The 25,715-nt window shown below is 44.1% G+C and overlaps 1 protein-coding gene across 2 annotated transcripts in view; it reads left to right on the top strand.

Annotated features, from left to right (window-relative positions):
* The window catches only part of LOC133933239 (FERM, ARHGEF and pleckstrin domain-containing protein 1-like), a 48,476-nt gene that overhangs the window by 569 nt on the left and 22,192 nt on the right, over positions 1-25,715 (top strand). For both annotated transcript variants that reach the window (XM_062380192.1, XM_062380191.1), the window contains exons 2-3: positions 5,107-5,334; positions 24,661-24,765. In XM_062380192.1, the coding sequence (XP_062236176.1) occupies positions 5,161-5,334; positions 24,661-24,765 (279 nt within the window). In that variant the 5' untranslated portion in view covers positions 5,107-5,160. The remainder of the gene's footprint in view (positions 1-5,106; positions 5,335-24,660; positions 24,766-25,715) is intronic.

Below are 25,715 nucleotides of genomic sequence, written 5' to 3'. Positions count from 1 at the left end.
ACACACTCTGCTGCTAAACTACATGTTAACTACATGTATGTGGTTCCAGCTGGAGACAAAGACATTTGGTGTCCCTGACCCCACAATGGCCGAGCCTGTCATTGTCAAGACGTCGCCCCATGATGCACATTAATATTGAGCAGTGGACACACACACACACACACACACACACACACACACACACACACACAGACACACACAGACACACACACAAATGCACTCTAGCTAGCCCCTAACCCTAAACTAAACCCAATTCTAACCCTAAAGCAAAGTCTAAACCCTCAAACATCCATTGAATTTGTGAGGATTGGTCTAAAGGTCCTTATATTGTCCCCTGAAGCTACAGTTAGACTTTTTTTTGTGCATTTGTCCATGTCAAGACACTGCATTGACTTCCATTCATCACCAAAAATCCCATGTAAATAAAGTTATTGTAGCGTAGAGGAAGCAAACCCGACTCTCGGACCTCAGAAGTGACGTTTTGCTACGTTGACCGGGGCTTCTTGGGTCCCTGCGAGGTCTGCTGGTCCTGACAAGGTCAGTGATTATACCGGAAAAGGGTCCTAAAGAGGATACAAAAACGAGCCCACACACGTACACCTTCAGACGTACAAGGGATCTTCACCAACTTGTCCTGTGTTCTAAAGTGATAAACACACACACACACACACACACACACACACACACACACACACACACACACACACACACACACACACACTAGGAGAGTGTCCTGAGTGTGACTAGGCTAGCCTACTGACACCTTTGCTCTGGCCTAAAGGATTACTCTGCTAACCTACATTCGGGGGCTTGCTCTTTGCCAACTGTACCCTCTCCGTGTGTTTGTGGTTTTAAATGGGCTTCTGATCTTGGGCGTTGACAAAGCTGCTGAATGTTAGATAGTGTGTATCACCCCCCGCCCCCCATTTTCCGAGGCCAACCTTGACCAACCCCCCCCCCCCCCCCCTCCCCCCTCTGGAGAACACCTATAGGGTGTCAGCTGACGGAAACATTCCCCTTTCATTTATTGATCTCTGGGGGACACCCTCTCTTTCTGAACCCCCCCCCCTGATTTGGCGTGAGGTCAGAGCACAGGGTCAGTGGGGAAGCAGCACTTCATTTTGCTAACGGCTGGTGGAGCGCGGGTGTTGAGGTCTAAAAGCGGGGGATCTGCCAAATCTCAATGCTGTTCCTTGTTCAGTGTCGAGATCAATATCTTAGAGAATTGATTTCACCCTCTCCCCTCTCACGCACACACACACGTAACCTCACAATAGAAATCCACCTGAGGCCAGTGGAGCGGCTTAACGTTTCCGCGAGTGGAGAGGGTCACCTCGATGAGATGAGGCAACAAGCCCAGCCATTGATCTGCCAGGGATCGCAGGTGTAAGCGTGCAATGTTGTAGCCTTGATCTCACCCTCCTCACCTGCGCTGGTCGGGCCGCTGTTGACACTGGGTGTCATTTTTTCAGCGTGTGAGTCAGATCGTAAACAGTCAAGTGGCCTGTTGTCAAAATGGCAACAAGCAACTCTGAGTGTGAATGTATGGAGCCACTTTGTGATTGGAGGCTTGGATTTGTTAGTTGTGTATTGTGCGATACGGCACAGATCGATTTCAGCTTTTTGTGTTATTTATCTTCTTTACCCAGCTTCTTAAATATTAACATTTGAAGGTGAAGAACTTCAGACTTCTTGTGTGGAAAACACGACCTTTCCTTGAGCTTTAGGAATTCCTAACAGGCATTTTGTTGATATTTAGCTAAAATCCATCACATCCATGTTAAGGTGTTTTTCAGTTTGTGATAGAATAGTTCCTATGTTTTCAAATACTTTTGATATATAGTCAGTAAATACCCTGTTTATGAAACGTCAGATTTTGGTACCTTATTTTTGCTTCAATATTCCGAGTTACTACAAAAAATACGCAGATTGGTGACATCTTTCTCCGGGGATGCACTTGTGTACACACCCACACCCACACACATACACTCACATCCGATTCCCAGGGCCTGGCTCCCCTCTCACAAACCCTTGGGAAACTTTCAACTAACACCAGTTCAAAGGCTGGTCGGGAGGCCTCTGTCCCGCTGAGTTAAGGCCCCGCTGTTGGAAGCTCCCACAGTAGCTTCCTTTGTGCCCGTGCGACCAGCCCGCTCTGTATTCCGCTCTTGCTCAAGCAGCTCCACGTTTAATCCTCCCCGGGCCCCGACCGAGGAGACGATAAAACTTTCAGCCTCCGGACTTTCACTCCAGTGAGATTGAAATTATGGTGGAGCTTCGCAAAGTTGTTTATGAGGTGAAACTGCGTGTGTGCGTCGAAACAATGTCGAAGTCGGCTGCCTGCGGAGTATGATCTACTGGTGTTTGGCAGGGTAATTGGCACCCGCCTGTTAGTGGATGATAAGGCCGAGCCATAAAACTGGCTCTGAGTTGACACTTGTTTTGCTTTGAAATGCGTCACTGGGACAACAACAAGTAGGTAACCCTGAGTGAGTGAGTGTAGGGTTTCAGAAACTGTTATTATTCCGCCTCTGATATGGCTGAACCTCTCGGAGGACAAACTCCGTGAATGCAAATTCAAAACAGTTGGAAACGGCGGCGCAGGGCAGTAAGGAAGTGGCACATGAGAACAAATTTGTTCCCACAGGTGTAATGAGTAACCTGAATGTCAGGTCCCTTTTTTGTTTCATTGTCGGGTCTCTTCCTTGGCCGTGCTCCAGTTTCAAGCTCCTGCCTTTGTCCCTGAGGTGGCGAGAGAAGTGCTGGTGTTTAGTGTGCAGGTGGAGGGATTAGTACAAATGTGATGTCTGTGGCTTGTATTTAACCCTGCTGCAAAGCACCCTGGGGAAGGAAACCAAAGAAAGTTGATTTTTTTATTTTAATTGATGTTACGATTTTTTACCCCCGCAAAGTAGGTTATGCTTTCACCTGGGTTTCTTTGTTAGCGTCTAGATGGATTACAATCAAACTTGGTGGAAAGTCGTGGTATGGGTAATGGAAGAACCCATTCAGTCTCAGTGCAGATCCAAATTTATTTTTTAATCAAATCTTAAAGTTCATGCAACATTTTCTCTCATTTCCCAGGAAGTATCTTGATATTGAAATCAAGCATATTTAAGGAACTGATATCATGAGTTTGTGCCATTAGGTGCAGCTTGATTGAATGGGGCCTTGTCTGCTATACTGAGTGATAATCTTGCTTTATTTTAATGTTTAACTTGGTGTATGTGTTGTTAAGAATGCGTCTGACCTTGTTATCTGTCTACTTTCACACTGAGGTCAAAGGTTGCTGCAGGGGCATTCTGGTTCGATTAGCCCCGGCATTCTGGCTAATCTCACTGTTGATATATCTTCTAGTTATTTTCTTTATTAATCAATCATTTAATGATAAAGCAGTATTGTAAATTTGAGTTTGAATAGATTTATATAATACGTTTTCTTCATTCAGTTAGATGTTTCTTGAACCAGCCTCGTCTTCCTACATGATGCAACAGACTTCCCGTCATCACAGCCTCGCAGACAACATGTGACCATGGGCTCAGTGGATTTTAGGATGGTCCGCTGAATACCGCAAGTTACACTTCAGCTTTATTCTCTTATGCTCTTCTCTCCGGCACATCTGGAGGAGGCTCTGGAATCTGACAGCCCCATTAATCCAATAATACACTTTTATTTGCTTTTGAAACTGGCCTCGCTGTGGACGTGGTGATGCCGGGAAACATTTATACAGGGTTTGCTGTCACATTTGGTTCACTGCACCACCCATCTGTTCCTAAGTATTTAGAACTAAGAGGGAATGGCTTATTCCTCACTATGGATTAGGGAGGCCTGAATTTGGGGCTTTATCGACCGATCAGGATCTTTCTTTCTATAAACGCATAAAATAAACAGTGCGAGAAACGCATTGGAGCTTAACCCTTAAAGGACTTTTAACTAAGCATTTCTGTAGCATTTTTACTTACATGTACACTAATACTGATGTATCTATATTAAGCCAATATCGGCTGATTTATTGCCCAAGCTTGATCCTTCAACGCCAGGAGCAAAAGGATGGATGCTGCTCACAAGACGGAGAGAACGCTTCAAGGACCTGTTAATCACCATGTTGTCCAATAGGTCCCTGATGGTTAATTGATTTACCAGTTTATTGACAATAATTATTAATAGGTATTGACTGCATGTGTCCAAATGTGACTGACCAGAGGATAAAACAGGATTTGCCCCTCATACAAAGCAAAGAAGACGCAATCTGACAGGTTCACGTTTTGATTTATCCCTGTTGTCTTGTGCCAATGCACACAGACATGCGTAAAAGCTTACAGCTGCTGATCTAAACAAGTGTTTGTGTGTGTACCAGAGCAACTCGGCAGTGTGTAACCCTCATCCCCGCGTTTACCCCCCTGACCAACGTTCTAAAACATTCCTCAGCCCTGATGTCACAGAACGTCTGAGAGGATATTTATTGTCTGAGGTTGAGGTTTATCAAGTGTAGGACGGGTGGGGGGGGGGGCACTGAAGAGTTTGTGTGTGTGTGTGAAAGAGGAGGGCGAGGAGGAGGGGTGTTGAGTGTCTGTCTGTGTGTTCTCAGGCCGTATCTCATCCGCTCCACTTGCGGAGCGCTTTGATTCAAGTCTGAACTCGTCTCACAGCAGAGCACTGTGTTTGGTTTCTGTAGGAAACACAGCCAATCCAACCCGTGTGTGCTTCACCTGGAAGAAATGAGCGCATGTGTCTGTCTAGAAAGGTGTGAGACACGTCTGTCTGCTTCCTTGTGCACACTGACAGAATGTCTTGGGATTTTTTGACATGTTGCATAGCCAATTTAACCCAGTCTGAACTTTTCTGGCATATCTCTTGAACTAATTTAGGACAAAGCTAAAAAGTACTATCACCCTGAACTGTTCTGTTTAGGCTGCATGCCTATGTTAAAGCTTGGTTTTTTCGAGAAAGTGCCTGCCTGTTCCAGCCTTAAACAGCCTGCTATATAATTGAGAAGCCAAAAATCTAAAATACATCAAATCACATGCGCTGAAGCACATAAAAAGACATAACCCCACATTTTGTAACCAACTAACACTCTTTATCTCCCTCCCCCCACCACCTCAGACGTGAACAGAGGTCCGTGCAGCTCGAGAGCGCCACGCCGCAGCGCACGTCGCCATGGTCGAACCCGCCGACAGGCCGTCCACAGCCGGGCAGAGGCTGGGCGCCACCGAAAGTTTCGGGGTGTCCACCCTGGAGCCGGGCCTGCGTCCTCCTGCTCAGCCTCCCGGCAGGCTGGTCTCCATACGGGTGCAGATGCTCGATGACACCCAGGAAGTCTTTCAGATATCGGTGAGTGCCTCTGCTTTTACTTACATGAACCTCTGGATGTTTGCAGAATGATTGTGTTAGAAGGCATTTGACTCATGAAACTTGCTCAGTGTAAAATATGTATCTTGCAGACTAATTAATTGCCCGATCTCACTTTCAATCAACATATCAATAGTTGTGGTTCTTAGGTGCAACGTGTGTGTGAAAGTTTGAGAGAACGGTTTCCTGTTCTTCGTTATGGCAGAAGAGATTTCTATCTTTGACCACGTTGCTTTTGGGAACTATTCCCCATCTGGGTGTTTGTTGTTCTCCTACAGTTTTCTTGTGTTATTTATTGGCTATGAGGATGTTATAAGACCATAGTTGCTGTTACTTACATGAAAAACCTTGTTTCACGCAGCTCGTCTGGTTAATGCATTTCAAAACAAACATTTTCAGGGTTGATTCTGACTTCTATCTTCATTTTTTATGTCAAAACGTAATTCAGATAGTACAAATCCAGATTGGAAACTAAGTGGCGTTTAGAGGAACAGGGAATGTTTATTCCTGTACAAATAAACTAAAATGATCTTATTTGGGAGATCTGTTGTTCCCAGGATGAGCATGCAGACAGGTATTTTCGGGTAAAACCAGTTGCACAAGTCTGTATCTTTTAATAAATGAATTGTCAGGTGACTGCAATGCCTCAGGGTTCAGCTGATTGGCCTCGTCTTTATCTTTTCGTCTCATCTGCCCATTCACCTGCTGCTGCACCTTTTACATGAACCGCTGATTCTAATCGAAAACGTTTAATACAATCCATCAGCAATCCGATTCCACACTTTCCTTCCATCAAAAATGTTTGGATGCAGGAGGATGGCTATCTACATGTAAGTTCCATTCACCTTTTGAGGTTCTTACTGGAGATACACAGGAATTGGGATAGAAACCAGCTTCCTGTCTGAGCACACCCCACCTCTGGACCCCTGATCCTTCCTCCTTACCTCAACTTCATTCTTTCCCTTCATTAACTCTCTTATACAAACTGTGTACTGTGTGTATACCCCAGTCTGTGTTCACCCTGATCTGGCATCTAAAGTGCATGTGTATATAACTGAGTTTGAGGTATGTGTTTGTCCACAGCAGCTCTCTGACTTCCTAATGCTGTTTAGGGAAAGGACTCCTCTGAGAGGCTGTACCGCCGGCAGCTTTAATGACATCGGTGCTATGCTTCTTTGGTATGTGATCTCTGGGCGGGTGTCTCATTGCTTTCTGAATTAATGTCTGTTGTAAGCTGACGTAGGATTCGGTTTCATGCCCTCCTCTGCGATTCGCATGCAGTATTTATTTCGGGAAAAAACCCTCAGCCGCCGTTCTATCAGCTTGGAATTTTGCGATGATAATTAAGAAAGAATCTGCAAGGAAACACTGCCTCAGCTGGCGGGTGGAGCATCCAGAGCTGCTAGTTTCGGGGGGGGAGCCGTAATTGGCTGTTGCGAAAATGGCAAGAATGTATGTGGTCGTTAGTGTGTCAGTGCCTGAGGATGCGTTTGTGGCTGAGTGGACAGTTTGACAGAGGGATGGGCTCCAGTGTCTGTGGAGGGAGGGAGAGAGAGCGAGAGAGAGAGGTGCCACATCGAAGTAATATTGTTATTATTATATGATCGAAAGAAATGCTGGATAGTTCGACTGAAAAAATTAAGACCGGGATTCAGTGAGGGATTTAGACGTGTGACTAACCAGGCTGGACAGAAGCTGTCTCCTCTTCATCATCCAGTTTAGATTGACATTGACAATTACAAAATACCTTTTTCCGCTTAACATTCTGGAAACAATCTCAATGGATTATTGTTTTCTCAAATTGCTGTGAGAGGTTGTGGTTCTCCAGAAATAAACAGCAGTCAACCTCCATGACATGCATCCACCTCCCCCGTGTCTCTTTCTCCTCAGTGTCACACACACACACACCAATACAAAAAGAAATGGTCTATATCTCTGTGGAACATCTTGGACGTCAGTGCTCAGACCCCATCAGGGCAGAACGCATCAGCTGACGTCACCCCTATGAAACCAGAACGCTACACACACTAGGATGTGATTGCTCGTTCGTTGTCACAAGTGTTGATGGGAGGAAATATAAAGGTGTACTGCTGCTGAAAGTGGAAAAGAAAAAAGTGAGAATAAACGCATGCAAAGCGAACCCACTAAATTAACGACAGTTGGTTTCACAGCTTATTGCGGATTCCTTGAAATAAGGCAGGCATTGTCTTTGGAGCTCGACCCATCTTATCAGACTTTTTATTTCCGCTGTAACAATACCTTCCAGTGTATTTGCGCAGTAGGTGTAGACTCGTGTGTGACTCAATAGATAAGCCTGGAGCTCTACTCAAACGTTGGCGCTCGTCCGGCTTTTCTCACTGCAGGGGGTGAAGCGTCTGCAGAGTCGGAGCGAGGACTTTATCAGCAACAGTTGCACTTTGTTAATGTTGAGTTTTTTCGATTTGCATGCTTGATGTTTCAGTTTTAACCATTTTTGAAATGTTTAAAGGACTTTAACAGATAAGGTTTCACTGATTCAGCTTTTGTCTCTTATGATACCAAGGTGTAAACTCAGCTGATGGCTTTTCTTTTGTTATCATGCTGCTCTGATTGAATCACATGATGTGTCTTGTGTATTATTCGGGCCAATATCTTAATATGCTATGCCATATTGATGAATGTATTTTATGATCATATAGGGGATGGGCTGGAAGAAGAAATATTATCTGCATGGTAAATATTTTTAATTGTATGTAAAGTTAAACCCTGAAAAGAATTCAAAAACGGCCATACTCAAAAGGGTTAAACCAAAACAGGGTTTCTAAAACTAATGTTGCATGAATCTTCTGTAATGTGTTTTTTATTTACTTAAGCTTTTAATAAGTTAAACAGATACAAGTCCTCTTTTCAGCATTCGTTTATACAAAAATTACAGAAGTGCATGAAATAAATATATCAAGTCAGTTCTGGCTAACGTTGGCTATCTGCTAAATGAACCTTTTTAAACATTTATGGTTTCATATAGTCTTTAAAAGCAAATGGGTATGGAGCAGAAATTAAAACATGAGTTGGCAGATTGGGCTCCGCACCGATACTTTAAAAAAGTCAGATTCAAGCTGTGGCCGATCCGGTGGGTTGTATCTTTGCATCCTTGAGAGCAGTTGGCTGTTGATGCTGGATCTGACGCTGTGTTCACAGTTGGAGTTTAGTCTGATATCATGATGTCATAGTTTGCTTCGGGAACAGGCTCATTATTTTAATGCATATTCCACAGAGAATCAAACTTGACCTTCAGTGCTTCAAAAAAGATCTTAAATCATCATTGATGTATTAAATCATCATAATTTGTTATTAGATATTATATTATCCAATTTATTTTGTATCAGCTGTATCCTCAGGCTGTCAGTTGGAATGTGCACCCCAACCAGCACCACGAGCAAAGTCTATTATCCAGATTCCCATGAGCAGGAACGTGGAGCACATTCGATTTAAAGCAGATTCTAGAGAGTTGTAGGGACACCATTTAAATCGAATCTATCTTTTCCCTTCATAGATTTATAGAACAAGGTCATTTTTACATTGCTATTTAGAATTCTTTATAACCTACTGTAATTTCCTTTGTCTTGCTCTGACCAGATGTAGAGAAACTGTAGTTTGTGTGCATTTCATCAATAAAACATCATGCTGAGACATCGGCACAAACTGCATTAGTGACCACTGTGTCGACACACACACACACACACACACACACACACACTGGGAGGCTTCATTATTAATTTGCAGTGGAAGCAGCATGGTGGAGGAGTGTGTGAGTGCAGAACATTATCACCCACTCCCACCTGGTAAATAATTGAAGGTAGAGAGCATGTGCAGTGTGTGTTTGTGTGTGTGTGTGTTTGCGTGTGTTGCTACATCTGCTCTGTGTGTGTTTGTGTGCCTGCTGAATAATGGAGGAAGTATGTTTCTCATTTGCCTTGAGTTGATTTCACCTATTTAATCGAAATTCAGTATCAGTGAAGCTGTTCATTGAAGCTAATCGTGGCTTTGGCTCTGCACTGGTTATCGTAGAACATCATTTTCCACTTATGTCCTGCAACACACAAACTCAGGAATCCACAAATGTACACATCACTTCCCACTTTTGACTCAGCTCTTTCGATATTTAGTTCAATTACAGTTTTAACCCGTTTAAGCTGCAGTGTTTATGTTGTGTTTACTTGTATTTGACAGAGAATCTTTGTCGGGTGATTATTTTTTTTCCCCTAACAAGAAAAGCCTGCTGCCCCAGATTCTCTAAGTTGAGGTTTAGGGTCAAGGCATCTGCAATTTGAATTGGAGATTCCAATGGAAACCATTTTGGTTTGTGTGGTGGAGGAAAGGAACAAGTGACTGCACTTGTTTGAGTCGAAGAAGGTTTTTAAACTAATTTAGAGGGACAACAGTGAGGAGAAAATGATAATGGCTTTCCCATCCCCTCTTACAAAAGTCACTAATCTTCCACATTATGTTTTTTTTACTGTCCACAAATTTCATGAAAGACGAGAAAACAATGATTGTCCATGTAGCTAAAGACTGATACAGCTTATTATTATCCAAACAATGTTGCACTAGGCGACATGCTTTCCATGCAATTCATTTTAAGTCATTGCTGCTGCTGGAGAATACTCTGCACCAAATTTGTATTAATCTACAGCTGAAAATGGAACCCTACAATGATTTATAGGGATTTTCTAAGATTTACGTCTAATTAACCAACACTTTGGAAAAACTAGCAAATCCAATGGTGATGCCTGTTTTAAAATAAAATTGTGTATTTTTGAGTTGTGTTTCTTCAATAGGATTGAATGTGCATTAGCTAAAATACATTACGCGAGCAGTAATACTGGATTTGAAGCAAAACACACAAAAGAGAGAGAGAGATAGAGCGGTCTGCAACATGGAGCCAAACACTGTGAAAGACCGTGAATTCAATATTTCGCATTGTGTTCCTTCCAGATCTGCAGACAATGGATTTTTTTTTTGATGATCTGCACACATCTTATTCTCTTGTGGTCGCCTGTGGTGTCTCTGCAGCTGTAATTGAATTATTTTCTGTGACTCGCCCAATGACAAAGATGAAGACCTGCTGCCTGCTCCCCGGAGATCAGTTGAGCTCAGTTAAATCTGCCTCCCCCCCATTGACCTGCCCTCGCTTGAGATGAATCACCAGTTCAGCTGAAGCATATATGTTTGTATAATACTTGTCATGATTAAGACCTGCATATGGAGCCACATGTGCCCTGGCAGTGCTTTCACTCTCCCATCGCATTTCCATCGTCTCTTTCCCGCGTCTCAGGTGATATAATAGAGAAGGAGAACGCTGTCCCCTTTTTCTACCCCATCTATCTTTCAATCAGTGGAGTCTGATTGGTTATTACTTTTCTCACGTCTTGTCGAGCACGTTGACCTTAATCCCCGCAAGACCATCCAGTATATCCACGTCAAGATTGACTTTCTCAGTGGACGTCAGGGGAAGGACAGAGTGGAAAAGGGTGTGTATGAGAGGCGTGTGTGTGTGTGTGAGATGTGCAGCAAGATCACTGAGAGGGTTTTTTGCTGCATGATTGGATTGTGGCTTTATGATCTGCATGGCTCCTGACCTTTTGTGTGTGTTTTGTCTAAAAGTGAGCTAGGGAGCGATTCAGGACCACAGGGGGGGAGGGTTACGAGGATTAGCATGATGGAAGCGCTTTACAGACGACATCATTTGATGGACTAGCAGTCCCCCAAGGCCTGTGATAGATGAGCTACAAGTCCCCTGCCACAATTATGCTCACACACACAGACACACACACACACACATTCACTCACTGAGTTACGATGTAAAGCAGTTGACATTTCAAATGGATGGGCCTTTGTGCTGCTAACTGCCTCTGGAGTAAATGATACATGTGGAAGGAGCCGATATGAAAGGGCTGAGAAAGGAAGATAGTGAGTCGGTTGCACCTTTGTCAAAAAGAGCAGTGGATTCAGACAATTACCCATTTACTTTCAAATTTCAACATTTGAATTTGGCTTTTTTAATAGCTGAACTTTGGGAAATATCCAGAAAATTAGGACAGCAGAAAATTGTCGGGATCAGACAGGTTCCAAACAACAGGATGAACATTCAGGCAAGGGATAGGCAGGACTCGCTGTGGGAATCTTGTGTTTTTTTACTTATTGCCAGTCCTTATCGCCAAAAGCTCTAGAATTTCAATGACATCTTCCAGTTTTGTGGCTGTCACATGTTAAGGACATCGACATGTCAACTTGTCCTGATCTGTTCTCACGTGAGCTCACTCAGACATTTTTACTCAGGCGGCTGGTGGGAAAAGTTCAACTGACTTGAACATTTCCGTTCTCATGCAGCCCCTCCAGAGAATTTCTGGAAAATATCCAGACTTGCGTGTCCGAAAGCAGCTTCAGCCTGAAGTTGCAATTTAGCATTTCAGTGTTTTACAGCCAGATCATTCTGCTGAAGTTAGAAACGCTCATGTTGGTTAAACAGCGTCTCATCCCTCCTCCACAGCAGAGGTATGACTGCCTCATTGTTGTGCCTCCGCCACAGAGACCTCGGCTGTTTGGCCCCGACAAGAGCTGGAGAAATTAGTTTTAGTGCAGCCCTCCCATTAGTGAATTAGTGCGCACAGAACCAGACAGTCCCAATTTGGTACAGACTGACTCATAAAGTTGTTTTTAAACTTTCACCAGTCAGCTCAAGTGCACAAATGAAAGTTGGGGATGTTTGTATTTGCTCCTCTGAAGAATTTTAGCCCGGAGCTGAGATTGAATTATTTCCCCTCTCGTCTCCAGAGCTGCTCTCTTACACATGAGAGAGAGAGAGAGGGAAAGGAGACGGAAGGAGAAGTAAAGAATGATACTAGATCAAGAAAATGTGCTTTAGAAGCTCGGAGCCAAAGTATGATCATGTGTCTGTCGGTTGTCTAGAGTTGGCAGGAGTACTGACAGTTGTCATGATTTGGATGTGTGGGTAGAGGTGATGGTTAAGACAGTGTAACGATGTCATTTAAGGGTGAGGCTGAAATACTGGGTTTGTGATCTTCCCCTTCTCTGTCTCCTTTCCTTTTTCTCTCTTTCTCCTTCGCTTGTCTTCTTCTTTCCTCCCCTCTCTTCCTCCTCCTCTCCTTTCCACTCCTCATCTCATCTCCTCTCCTCTCCTGGGAGGTATTTATGTTCAGTGGGGGACGGGGGAGAACTGGTGATTCATTTTTAATTAGAGAAATTTACTGATTGGTTTTGTTTAATATTGGTTTTTAAGCGATGGTTTACAGTGACTTCTGTTTTCTCTGGAATGCTCCAATATAGGAACTTGAAAACCTCTGCTCGCTCCTCTCCTGTCCTCTCCTGTCCTCTCCTCTCCTCTCCTCTCCTCTCCTCCTGGAACACGAACTGTACTAACAGTGGCGTTTGTCAGGCCTCATTCATCATCCACAGGGAGCTGCTCTGTGTGTTAACCCACCTCTCCCTCCCAGTACTGCTCCAGTGCTGTAACACACCATTACATATATTGATACTGTTTATATTGTGAACTCACGAGGGCCACATAAATCCATGTTATATGGATATCAAGGTTTATAGCTCCATGTGCCAGAATATATCTCCAATGCGTGCTTGCTAAGATGGACTTTTAAGACGAGTTAAAGATAGTCCTATTAAAATACATATTTTATTAGATCTACACATGCAATATCCCTCCCCCACTCTCTCTCTTATAGCCAAGCACGAATAAATGATGCATTGTTTTTTTTTTAAATCATTGAAATGCTCGGGTGATGCACCTTCCTCCCTTTAGCACTGAGCTAACACAAGCTAGATTACTCCTGCCTCCTCCATGTTAGTGGACGGGACACGAACACAGAGAATAATTAATAGTTCTTGTCACACTGATGCATGTTTAAGTGCTAAACTTTCTGTACTTTTGTTTTTATAAGCTGTTTGAAGCTATAGAAACTGAACTTCTGCTACTGCACAGACTCTGGCTCTAAATGGGCAAAATGGCGTTCTTTGTATCCGAGATATTTTGGCTTAACTTCTGGATAGTTGGAGGAAGTGGCAACACGTCATCCATCCTTATATACAATTTACGATCATGATGCTGTTTTCAGGGGGTTCGCGTATGTTAGCCTGCCAGCTCCAGCTGATGTTATCTGCCAGCGGTTGTCTGTTCAGTGGACAGCCTGTTTTCCTCTACGTCTCCATGAAGTCAACGATTGAATTGCTCGAATTAAATCAGCCTCCGGAATCACCACAAACTGCGCAGTGTGCATGGATGCAAAGTTTTGACCAGTGTAGCCATGGGGACAAAGAGGCTCACAGCAACGAGCCAATCGTACACAAATGTCAAATTATCTGAATTAGAAATGTTCTCGGACTGTCTGTGGTGTCCCGACCGCAGGTTTGAGGAACATGTGGAAGCAGCATGCCTGCACACGGAGGCTCAGTTCTGTATTATGTAATCATTGGCATCCACTGTCTCATTCCTGTGGTCAGAGACCTCAGAGAGGGAGTTCTAACTGTGGACTGAGTTCCCTCTCAGCTACTTGTTATTATTTAGCTCTATGAAGTTGACCCCAAACTTTGACCTGCCCGTGGAGCAAAGGAAAAGAGCAATTTTGTACTGTTAAAGTAAAAAGGAAAACAAATTTTAAAGAAGTGAGAATTGGATTTTTGGTTGTCAGTTCTCTCCCCATGCTGTGTCACACTCTGGTGTTGCATGGTTTCAGTAGAAGCATGCCTATTGTAACCTGGCTTTTAGGGTGGGTGTGTGCACATGGAGCCACGTGGAAGCATTTAGACGTGCCGAGTTCAAAGACCGGCCGCAGACGGAGCTGCCTCTGAGCTAGGAAGGAGGGAGAGAGGGGACAACACAGGGAGATTATTACCCAGTAAGGGGAAGACTATTTCTGAAGGAGGCCAATTCCCGAGGGGTTGTTTCTGAAAGGGAGCTGGCTTGGGATGGGAAAGAAACAAAGTGGGCCCCACTGAGGAAAAAGAGAAGTGTTTCACTCGCTGCGTTAGAGAGAAAGGGATTGCGGGGCTCGGGAGGGAGTGGAAGATGCATACAGACACGCATCCGACTCCCACAGAAGCTGGAGAATGAGCAAACACTGTCTGCGCTGCTTGGCTGTAGAAGGGTTTTTTGTGTGACTGCTGTGAATGAGGTCCCCAGTGAGGAGGCCAATAGTGGAAGAGCTGGGCCCCATTCAGGGTAATCGCTGTACCTCCTCTACACAAAACCACCCCTTACAATTTAGTCGTTTTATTTTGTGGATTACGAGTCTGGGGCCGTGATTGTGGTGAAACTCTCACTATTGCTTATGCAAATTTCCCCTTGTCATTATATTCTCACAAGTGGGATATTGATTGTTTCCTGTGTTCGATTGGGGCTGGGGCACTACAATTATAATTTCTCACCCTCCCTGTCACTGTGTGGTATAACCTCAGCGTTGTCGTTTCAAACACAATGTAAAATCAACATCGTCTGCTGGCTGGTGGGTTTTATCGCCACCACCAGACACCCTGGCGGTTATCCAGCTCTGCATTTAACAATTGATTTGGCTGAGGTTGAAGAACAGAAGCTGTACGGTGTATATAATGACACGTGTTGCTGTTGGACTCAGTACGTGGGCTTCAGGCCGCAGTGCTGTTTCTCCAAATCAGATCAAATTTGCTGTATAATGAGGCTTTTGGATTGTTTGGCCTCCTCTACCTGGAAACCGAAGCTCAGTTTGTCAGAGCCGGGCATTTTGGGGGGAGCCAAGTTTGTACAAATTAATAAAATGAACCTTTTACTCTGATTTCTCTTGGCGTGAGCCCGACAGATGTTTTGCGGGCTCCTCGTACCAGCTGTAGCTGCAGCTGTAAATCTCCCCTCGATGATGCCGGAGAGTATTTAGCTCGTGTCAGGGTTTTCCCTCGGTATAGGTGATAAAGTCACAGCTGAGGGAGAGGCGGGGGAGCATGACTTCTCCCCAGGAACACATTGTTTATTCGAGAATCAAATGAGAGCAATGCAGGCAAATGTGGCGGCCGTTTTTGATGTCTATCATCGCCAAAGAATTTATGATTTCGAAGTTTGCAGGATTACATGAAAACTACCTGACGGATTACAATAAAACTTGGTGTATGGGTCAGGGAAGAACCCTTTTAAGTTTTGGTCTGTAATCGGGATTTGTATCAGGTACTGAAATCTGTGAGTTTGAGCAATTTGGTGCGGATCTAAATACAAATCTAGTGGATTTAAGTGTAGTTTAATAAGGGGACTGTTGGACCTTGGCAGAGGTATGCCTTCCCTGAGTGCCCCTCTAGTTTTTTTTTTTTTTTTTTTTTTTTTTACCCTTAAGGTTGCATGTTGATCTGGAATTAAAAGATTCCTCAACATGGGAGTCCATCGTCGTTGGTATGGGAACCAGAAAAGAACTGCACAGGAGGGAACGAGGAGTTTAGCTACCAGATGAAACGCCAAGGCGCCCTGTTAGATTTAGATATAAAAGACCACTGAGCGGCCTCATTCAGTCTCTGACGCAGCTCTGGACCGAGCTGTGTAACTTCTCGCCTCAGCATTTGGACATTGCTTGAGTGAGTCTGTGGGAGCACACAGCGCTCGGTCTTCTTTCAATAGGTGGAGTGTTTCTTAATCTCCTTCCTCGCTCCCTCCTCGCCTCCGTCTGGATGTTTTCCAGAAGCCCCAGTGGAATTCTATGGCATCTCCCCTGCTGCGTGTTCCTCCGAGAAACTAGCGGAGGAATGCGGGCTCAAATGTGAACAAGTTTTTGCCCTTTCTCAACCTTCCTGTTCTTTCCTCTCCTACTTTGTATTATCAGCCTCAGACTCCATGCCTCTCTCTCTCTTTCTTTTTGCCGTCATACGATTTCGTCATGCTTAAATCTCATCACACTCGCAGCACTGAAAGACAACCCCATCATAATTCACTTTTGCAGAGACTGTTCCTTTACATCTCAGACTGGGAGTTTCCAGCACTGTGCTCCCTGATGAATCGCTATCAACACTCTTCTGACTTTGGCTTTGATTGAAGTGCTTTTTTTTTTAATCGAAGTGGATTGAATGATTCATTTCCAGTTGAATGTTTATGGCCCAGTTTGTTTGTTTGTGTGAGTGCTGATGGACATGCTTTAATAGCACTGTTATATCCACTTTAAAATGCACTGAAGTTTTTGGCTATGGCACAAATACGTGTTGTTGATAACTTGTAAATCATCTGTGTGTCCTCATTAAGGCCCAAACAAACATGTTCAATGCAGGCTTAGTTTTTCCACTGTAAATCATCTGTTTCATCAACACCAACAGCAACACAATCCAGGCTTAGGTATCTACACCATTAAAACTGATTAAGCTCGTCTTTATCTGCATGTCAAACATTTGTACGTCATAGTTTTAATCTGCAGACGTGAGGAATTAAAGGAGTCACAGGATGTTGCTGCTCCCACCCAAAGGTCACGAGGGTTTACTCAAAGGTTACACCAGATTGAAATTGATGTGAGTTACACTGTGACCTTTGCCGTCACCAGATCTCAACCCAGTTAAAAATCTATGAGAGATTTTGGACAATAAACTATAAGGCAGGCTCAGACTACAGGAATCAGAGAAATCTGGTCTGGAACCTTGGTCTTTGGCGATGTTCGGCCAAGATTATCTGGTAGTGTGAGGGGTTAGAGAGCCATTCTTTAAACCTCATGAAATGCAAACAGGTTAGATATTTTACAATTTGATACCAGGATGATCACGTCACAGCCAGTGAGCGAGACCGAGATACCAGAGCAGCCGAATGTGTATCGGATAACATTCTGAAGCTAATGTCAGCTAGCGTTAAAATCTCACTGAAAAATCAGATAACCGGTGTTGACAACATCGCTTCGCCGTCTTCATTTGTTTACAAACATTAGAGCAAGTTGTCGTGCCACGCCACTCTCCATCTGCCTCCCAATGCGGTCAAAGGAGAGATGTGTGGATGGTCCGGCCCTGCTTCTGGACCAATAATCGTAATAATATCCTATAGTGTGTAATTTTTCCATTATTTTCTTGTAGTGTGGGCGTGTTTAAGCGATTCTAGAGGAGACTATCTATACCAGGCTTTACATTTGGGCAAATCAGCACATTTTAAAGGCTTGTGCACTCGGGTCAACGGTGAAGATCTATGGACGTCCATTAGCAGTGGACATTGGAAATAGTGACATCACGTCTGCAGGTTGAGGTTTGACTGACTTGGGATGCAGAGAGGGAGAAGTGGAGCCACTCACAGTGACATGCTGTCAGACACTTGAGATAAAAGCCTGCAGCATTTGGTCGACCGTTTGCATTTTATCGGCCCGTCTCTCTCGCTGGAGCGCCAGATGCTTTCAGGGGACAAAGCAGTTGTGTGCTGTGAAATTTACAGTCCTCATTATTTCACGAGGCGTAGTACAAACGTCCCCGCCACCATCCTACCCTAGACACTAATTGCTTTTTTTAATGGTACAACACTGTGCATGTATTCCCCTCTGCTGCTCAATTTAATTGTCTGCCTCAACTGTGCACGGAGCCGTAACATGCAGACACACACACACACATATACACTTGCAAAGTGAGACACACTGTGGTCTTCATCGCAGCCTGTAGGCATTCTCATCATCCTGCATCAGGGGTATTGCCAATTTGATTTCCCACCGCACCTTCGCTGTCACTGCAAAACGCTATAGCAGGTGTTCTGCCAACCTGCTGTGTATTCACCAGTCCAGTTAGGCATATGTGTGTGTGTGTGTGGTTTGCGTGAACCCTGAATCCTTTCCCTTCTGGCAGCATGGAGGAACCGGCCACTGGGTTAAGCCATTTAACCTAATCTTATAGAGAGAATGTGATTGGTGGGCAGTCGAGGAGGGAGGAGGGCTTGCCCAGCTGTCCCACTGCTTAGTGGTATTTCGTGTTTCTCTCTTCTTCTTTTTTTCTTGAGGGGAAATTGTAGTGTCCAGGCCAGTGGCATTCTTTAACCTCATACCAGGATGATACCGAATCTTTCCAAAAAATGCCTCAAAATGAACAATTCAAGAAATATCATTTTAAAACCTTATCAAAAGCATATCCCAAATAATTCACCAATCGGTGGATGCAGCTGCACCAAAGCTGACCACTTTAAATCTTCACCATTCAGGAAGATACATTAGCCAATGCTAACTCCCTATGGGGAAAAGTCACTGGCATTTTCTTCACTGTGACATTAGTGGAGCGGCAGCCGGGTTTACCAGTGCACAATGGGGGTGGGATCTTTGTCGTTTGTCATTAAGCAGCTCCCTTAATTCCAAAGCTGAAGATCTAGCACCAATGCAGTGACTCTTAACATGACACGACTAAAGCAGATTCCATCAACTACACTGCTTTGTCCTGTAAAACATCGCCTCAGGGAACAACCCCCCGATCTGCCTCATTTTGTAATCGTACCAGGCTGCTTGTGAGGAGATTGGACAAAATGCCGGCGTTGCATACTGACACAGAGATGGAAGAAAAAAATGCATCTTCCGATTGCACGTCACCCCAACTCAAGCTGCGTCCTCTCTGTTGATTTTTGTCCCATTGGCCTGAAGTTTAGCAACAGGACACAGCATGCTCTCCTCATATTTCTATGATCAGTTTCACCAGAAAAAATAAACAAGTACCCATATCTCTTTGTCTTCAACTGTCCATGTAACCAACTTTCATATAAATTAGTTATTTCTTTTATCACATATATCTGATAGTTGTTTTAAGTCTCGAGTTTTGACTAATTGATGGATTTCCTGAGCTGAGCTCCAAAGACCCCATGCTGGAATTCCTAGCAGGAGGCAGGGGGAAGAAACTCAACAGCTCTGAGGTGTTCTTTACTTTTTTATTTATCTACTCCCCCCCCCCCCCCCCCCCCCCGTGGAGAGTTCTTATCGTCAGTCTCACCCATCTGGTTTCTATCCCTGTTGACATAAGTCCGAGTGCTGCAGACCATACCAGCGCTACAGAGGAGAAGTACCCCTCAAACACCCTTTTTACTTCATGCCAATTCCCTTCAAGACGCTTTCTTTTGTTTTCATGCATGTGTGGAGTAATGACTTATTCTCAAAAATACATTTCTGCCAAGAGTATGATAAGCCTTGATTGGAGTCTGCAGTCATTCAGATCAGCCCAGTGGCCTTATTTAGTAATATTTTATAAGAAAATGTCTGGTCATTTTTTGGGGGTGGATTTCATAGGTAATTTGCTTCAGTTGCACTCATGGCTTTCTCTGTAAACCCTCACTGCCACAGATGGTGATAATGTTTTACTTGGCCGTGGGTTTGCAGGGAAAGACAGGATCAGAGGCGAGAGAGCAAAGGAAATACTGGAAGATAAACAATATAATGAATAGGTCAAATATATCCACGTAGACTTTTGGATGGTAAATGTAAAAACTGACATCGAGTGTGAGATACAGTTTGTGCGGTCTCACAAAGGCACCACTATATCAACGGCCGACTTGCCCGAGAGGTTTATTACTGTAATTTATGCATTTTCATTAACTGTTCATCTCCGACATAAAGGGAGCCACAGGAAAGCCGTAAGAAGAAAAAAGGAATAAAGAGAAGTGAAGGGAAATATATAGAGGTTTTCTCAGCTGCAGGCCTCCGGGGTCAGAACAAGCTGGACGCAGACGCCTGGAGGAAGTGTGTTTGCTTGATTCTATGTGTGTCTGTCTGTGTGTGTGTGTGTGTGTGTGTGTGTGTTTTTGCTGGCCGACGGCTTTGCTGTGTAACACTGATGGGGGGTGGGCTTGGCAGAGACGCACTCTGATGAGTAAACAGACTCGCTGACAGATTACTGGCAAGTGCCCCCGATAGGCAAAGAGCCGAAATGGAGTCTGGACGCCAGACAGGGGATGGAGTGACACAGGGGATGATCCAAAGTAAAAAAAAAACAAACAGAGGGAGTTAGAAGCAGAACAAACAGTTTAATCACTTATCTTCTGAGCTGTTTGATAGATTCAGGCTTTCTCACAATGACATTTCCAGCCGACCATGTTGGAAATTTTTTATTTCGTTGCTGTGACACACACAGCCTCTGGACACAGGTTTGGTTCTGGGGCCTCCAAGTAAACAGGAAGAGGGAGCATTTGATACTGCTGCTGCAGTAAAAAGGGCATCATACTTTATTTATTTATTTGTTTTCTGTTCTGACTCACTAGCTGGAAAAATGAGCAGTCACTTTTCTGCTCTGTACTGTCCCCTCAATAACAGCATGTTGTGTTTTCCTCATTAGATTTGTCACAAGCAATCACATTTGATTTGAATGGTTTCAAATGGATTCAATGTTCCCTCTCCCACGTCATGAGCTGTTTGGACGTCTTCTAGAAGTCTCCTCTCGTCCTCCTATTGTGTTAGATCTTGAAGCCAGACTCCGGCACAGTTCACTGCCGGACAGTCGGCCATTAAGGCTCCCTGCTAGACCTGCTAGCCCTCTAATTATCTTTAAAACATATATATAAGAGCTGTGTTTGGTGTCAGGCCCAGCAGGACAGCTGTGTGAAACTGGACCCTGCCTTTTATGGATGCGACCTTGCCCTTTGCAGGTTGCTCTTACTGTCTGGAGCTAGAAATTCTTTTTCAGGCTCTTTTATTCTGCGTCTGCATGCGAGTACACATGCCGATGAACGCTTCACTGTATGCACATGAAATTCTCAAAGCCTCCTTCCACATCTAGATAAGACACTATATCTGTCTGTGTTTTGGCCGACTGAGAAAGGCTCATTGATGGAAGCCGCTGAATGAGGCGATTGTGATCTGAACTGAAAAGACCTCGGTCTGGGCCTCGTCTGCTCTGTTCGGCTGAAAGATCTCGAAGCTCGCACACAGGGCTTATTTTTAGAAGATCTTTTTAAAATGTAAAGCTCGCTGGGGAGATTTCCCTGTGGTGCTTTGTCATTATCACTTTCCCGACATCCCTGCACCAGCATGTTTGACACCAAGCCTATTTTTATTCCAAAATTTTGATTATAAACAAAACCTATATATATGGATATCATGTTTAACCTCGACCGAGTTTCAATTTCCACTGCTGCCAAGTCTGGAGCAGATCACGAGAACAGGCAGCGCTGTTCCATTTTGAGTGCCACTTTCATTTCGGGGAGCACCGCTGCTTGTTGTACTGTATGTGTTAACTCTGGTGCTAGACGGGGAGAGAGTAGAAATCGGGAACTGAAACAACTGGCAGCTTTTTGGTCATCAAACAGTTTGTATCATATCCCCTATGGAAATGTGACAGAAGTCTAAGGATGGCATCCTCCCCTGCCTTTGGCCGTGGCTGACGATTGTGGCTTTAACTGAAATGTTATCTCAGACAACAGGAAACTACTTCCTCCTGAAAGAACCTCCTTAGCCACCGGCGGTATTTACAGTCTGTCTCTCTGCCTATTACCAGTTTGTAAACACTCGGTTCGCCTTAAAGTCATATTCTCACAGAGAAAGTGAATCACTCTTAATTTAAAGTGAAACCATTAGACTAACATAGCCTGTAAAATTACGGTACAGCAGATGTAAATGCATGAGTAAAATTTAAATTTGATTTCGAATTTTATAAACCTGCCTGTAACGAGATCCAGTTCAGCCAACGTTGTTTTCAGAGGTTTGCCTCAACACCTGAAAAGAGCTGAATATGCTACCCCTTTGACCAGGACTGGGACTCTGCTTTCCTCCCTTCTTCAATAAAACGTTTTCTTTTTCCACTCGGGTATCCTCCCAGTTGAGATTGGGACTGGTACCACAGGTCGTTGTTTTCTTTTCATTAAACAATATCAACATCATTTGCTCATTCGCTCCAGACCCGAGCAACTTACACGAAACAAAGAATGTGGCACACGTCTGGAAGAAGATATATATCACCTGTACAGTGACACCTAAAATGATGGAGGACCCTCTGTTATTGTTACTGGTTTTGATATTTCAAGATTTCACCCCTGTTCCCTCAGGGACATTCCCCTCTGCATTCCACCGTCTTACATAACTTAAGTGTGATAGGGGATATCTCCCTAATGCATTCACACAGGCCGGCTGTCTTTACCGCAAAAGGATTTGATGATATTGAAGGAAATTGCTTTTTCCTAAAACACACTTGGAATCCAGCCGTCGCCTTTTGTGCAAGACGAGCTGTTTCCAAAACACACAGATTTCTTTTCCTTCTCATTTTTTGGGGCTTTAATGTCATTCTCCTCCTTTCTCGGCTCAAAAATGCGGTTGGTACGTAAACACAAAAATCAATATGTGATAAAAAGAATGGCTTTAACATGTGTTCTTTCTCTGAAGATAAATGTCCAATTTAAAGCACAATTTATCAAATTATTCTCTCAGTTGAAGAAAGAATAGAGGGAGAGAGAGAGATATTTCTTATTCTGTCTAAAAAAAAAAAAAAAAAAAACATTCTGTCTCCTTCCCTGCATTTTAATCTGCGTTAAACTCGGATTCTTTTCTCCCACCTCCTCCTCTCCCCTCTTAACCTCAGTTAAACCAGGTCACGGCCCGTAGATCTGGATCTCGTCCAAACTCCAGAGATCCTCGAGCTTTGTGGCATTTACCAGTCACGCTCCGAGTCGTCTCTGTCATAACATGCACGCGAGAACATCACTCAGCTGTCACTCAGCCAGGTCGCGTCCGTCTGCAGCCGAACTGACGTGAAATAGTCCGATATCGGTTGTTTCTAGAGGCCTGGGTAGCTTGAAAGTGTGCATGTGTGTGGGCGGTCAAGTACAGTATGTGGGTGTGTCCCTACAGACAGTCTTAACCACACAGAAACAGATGGACACACAGACACACACACACACACACACACGGTAGCCAGATGGTGACAGACTTGGCTCACACCGAGCCCTACGCTGCTCTGATCCCTCTCCTCCTAATTTTTTTTTTCTGCTCACCACTCCCTCCTGTCTGTGGCCTCCATTGTGCAGCTTCTACATCCAAATCCTTTTTATATCCTGACCCTCTGGCAGTTTGAACTTATTCTGTCTTTTTATAAGTATTCAATGGGAGACACTCAGGAGGTTTTTCTTAAATACAAAAATGCAGATCAATAATAACTTGGATTATCGTGACAAATAATCCTAACCTTTGAAATAAGGTGCATGGCATTTGGAAAGTTGAGTTGCATTCTCCTGAAATGTTCCGCAGTGGCTGTATGTGAGAATGCAGATGTCCAAAGTTGGACAGTCTGGACAGTGTCTCAAAACCAAGCCCCCCCCCCAAGCTTGGAATAGCAAAATGGCTTAAACCACATTCTATCACTTGAAATGAAGTCAAACTGGAGCACCTGAAAGTTTACTTGATAAACATTTGCCTGGTAAATCTATGGCTAAATAAAGTCTCTTAATAATAGTTGAAAGTCAGTGTTATTTATGGCTTTGTAAGCTGCAACAGGCCCATAACAGATCTAAAAGAAGATATGTCTTCACTATTTTAATGTTCAGGACACAATAAAACCAATTAAAAAGCTATAGTCACAATGTTCAGCATCATGAAAGGCCCCAGGCACAACATCATCCCCCACCCTTCCTACATTTAGACTGTATAGGTTTTGTCTGTTGCTGATGTCGATCTCAGATCTGTGTTTTTCCTGTGTAAAAACACAGATCTGCCTGTCAGCGGCAGGAATGCGTGTCTTAACAGCTACACATTACAGACCTCCACTGGAGCCTCATCAGACTCACTGAATGTAATAGCACGGTGTATCCCCTCAGAAGCTCTGCACACTTACAGGGTGGCACTGTTGCGCTCGAACCGCCTTGGAGAAAATAGCTCTGTGCTAATTTGGGGTTTGCTTCCATGTCTGGGTCTCGTTTGGTCCCACATTTAGTTGCCATGCCTGTCGCCGCTGAACGACTCCAAAAAGAATGACGGTTTACATGCTAACATACCAGCACTGGGCAGAGCGATGTCATTTAACAAAACACAGACGATACCAGTGTTTTGAAGCACACGTGCGCTCTTTCCTGGGACGTTGTGATTGTTTTCTGGAGACTCCCAGCTGAGCCTGGGCCTCCAGCTACTCATTAGACCCAAACCTGTAGCCTCGACCTCTCACTGGGTCAAAGATCAGTAGAATTAGAAAACATGGCATCAGGATTTTTCATTCGTTTATCTACGCATCTCCTTTCACTGAGGAAACTAATTGGGTTAGTCAGTTCAAAAATACTCCCTATCAGCCCTCCCACTGATGAGATGCTGTGTGACAATGTGGCGTCTGCATTACTCCCTCTACCCTCCACTTTCATCTTAATTTAAATTGTCTTCTCTTCTTCTCCTCCAGCAACGTTCTCCTGGCAAAGTGCTGTTCGACCTGGCTTGTGTCCACCTCAACCTGACGGAGGGGGACTACTTCGGACTGGAGTACCAGGACCAGCGCAAGATGACGGTATTTTTGTTGAATACATTTTATTCTGTCTTTACTCTTTTTAGTGCTGTAATGGTGAAAGGAGCCTATTCCAATAATATTCCACTCATTTAAAAGCACCGATCTACATTTAGGATCCAAGATGTTTGCACAGCACATGCAGAAGATTTTCTCTCCTCCGTGTGGTCGGGAGGATCTCGGAAACGTTTTCTTCTCCCACAAGTTAACTTTAGCCCAAATGACATGGGCGCACACTCCGCTTCACGCAAAGGTTGTGATTAGTCCCACGTAATGTAATGGAGGAGCTCAGTGCGCCACACAGGGACTCTGCAGGGGAGAGTCTCTTTTCCGTTTATGCTCCTCTGGGGATTTACGGCGTCACAGCTTTCACCTGGGCTTTCTATGTGTTTCATGAAAGAAGCAGCTGGTTGGAGACGCCTTGGGCCGCGTCGGCAGTTTGCTGTCGTCTCTGCCTAATAAAGGAACCCATAGCTGGAGGACAACATTCATAGCCTGCCCCATTCATGTATCAATATGCACATTCTAACGCTTCAATATGCTCGACTACAAGTACCCACTGTGCATTTCTGTGTCTCGGGCTTGAGGCGGTTTTGAAGTGGACCACAAAGGAAACACACCCTGCGATGTGTTCATCTTTTTAATGTTAGCTGGGGGGAATTTTAAAGGTGTAATAAATAACCCAGAATTAAAATATAAGAGCCATTAAAAGGAGCATCATGTTCATGTCCTGACAGTATTGATACTATGACTCTTCCAATATGGATCATAAGGAGATGCATTGCATTTGCACACTGTTGCATTTATTGCAACAGTGTGTTTTAATATGTACAGAAAGCCCAATGTAAGATATTTTTATTTGTTTCATAGTTTCTGTTTATTTTATTCATAGGGAGAGCGCATAACACCGCCCGGGCCCAACAGTCTCCTGAGGAAACCATTTAAATTCACTA

This window comes from Platichthys flesus, chromosome 22 (assembly GCF_949316205.1).
Source record: "Platichthys flesus chromosome 22, fPlaFle2.1, whole genome shotgun sequence".
NCBI lineage: Eukaryota > Metazoa > Chordata > Actinopteri > Pleuronectiformes > Pleuronectidae > Platichthys > Platichthys flesus.
Note: the sequence above shows the minus strand (reverse complement) of the source record. Positions and strands in the feature narration are given on the sequence as shown.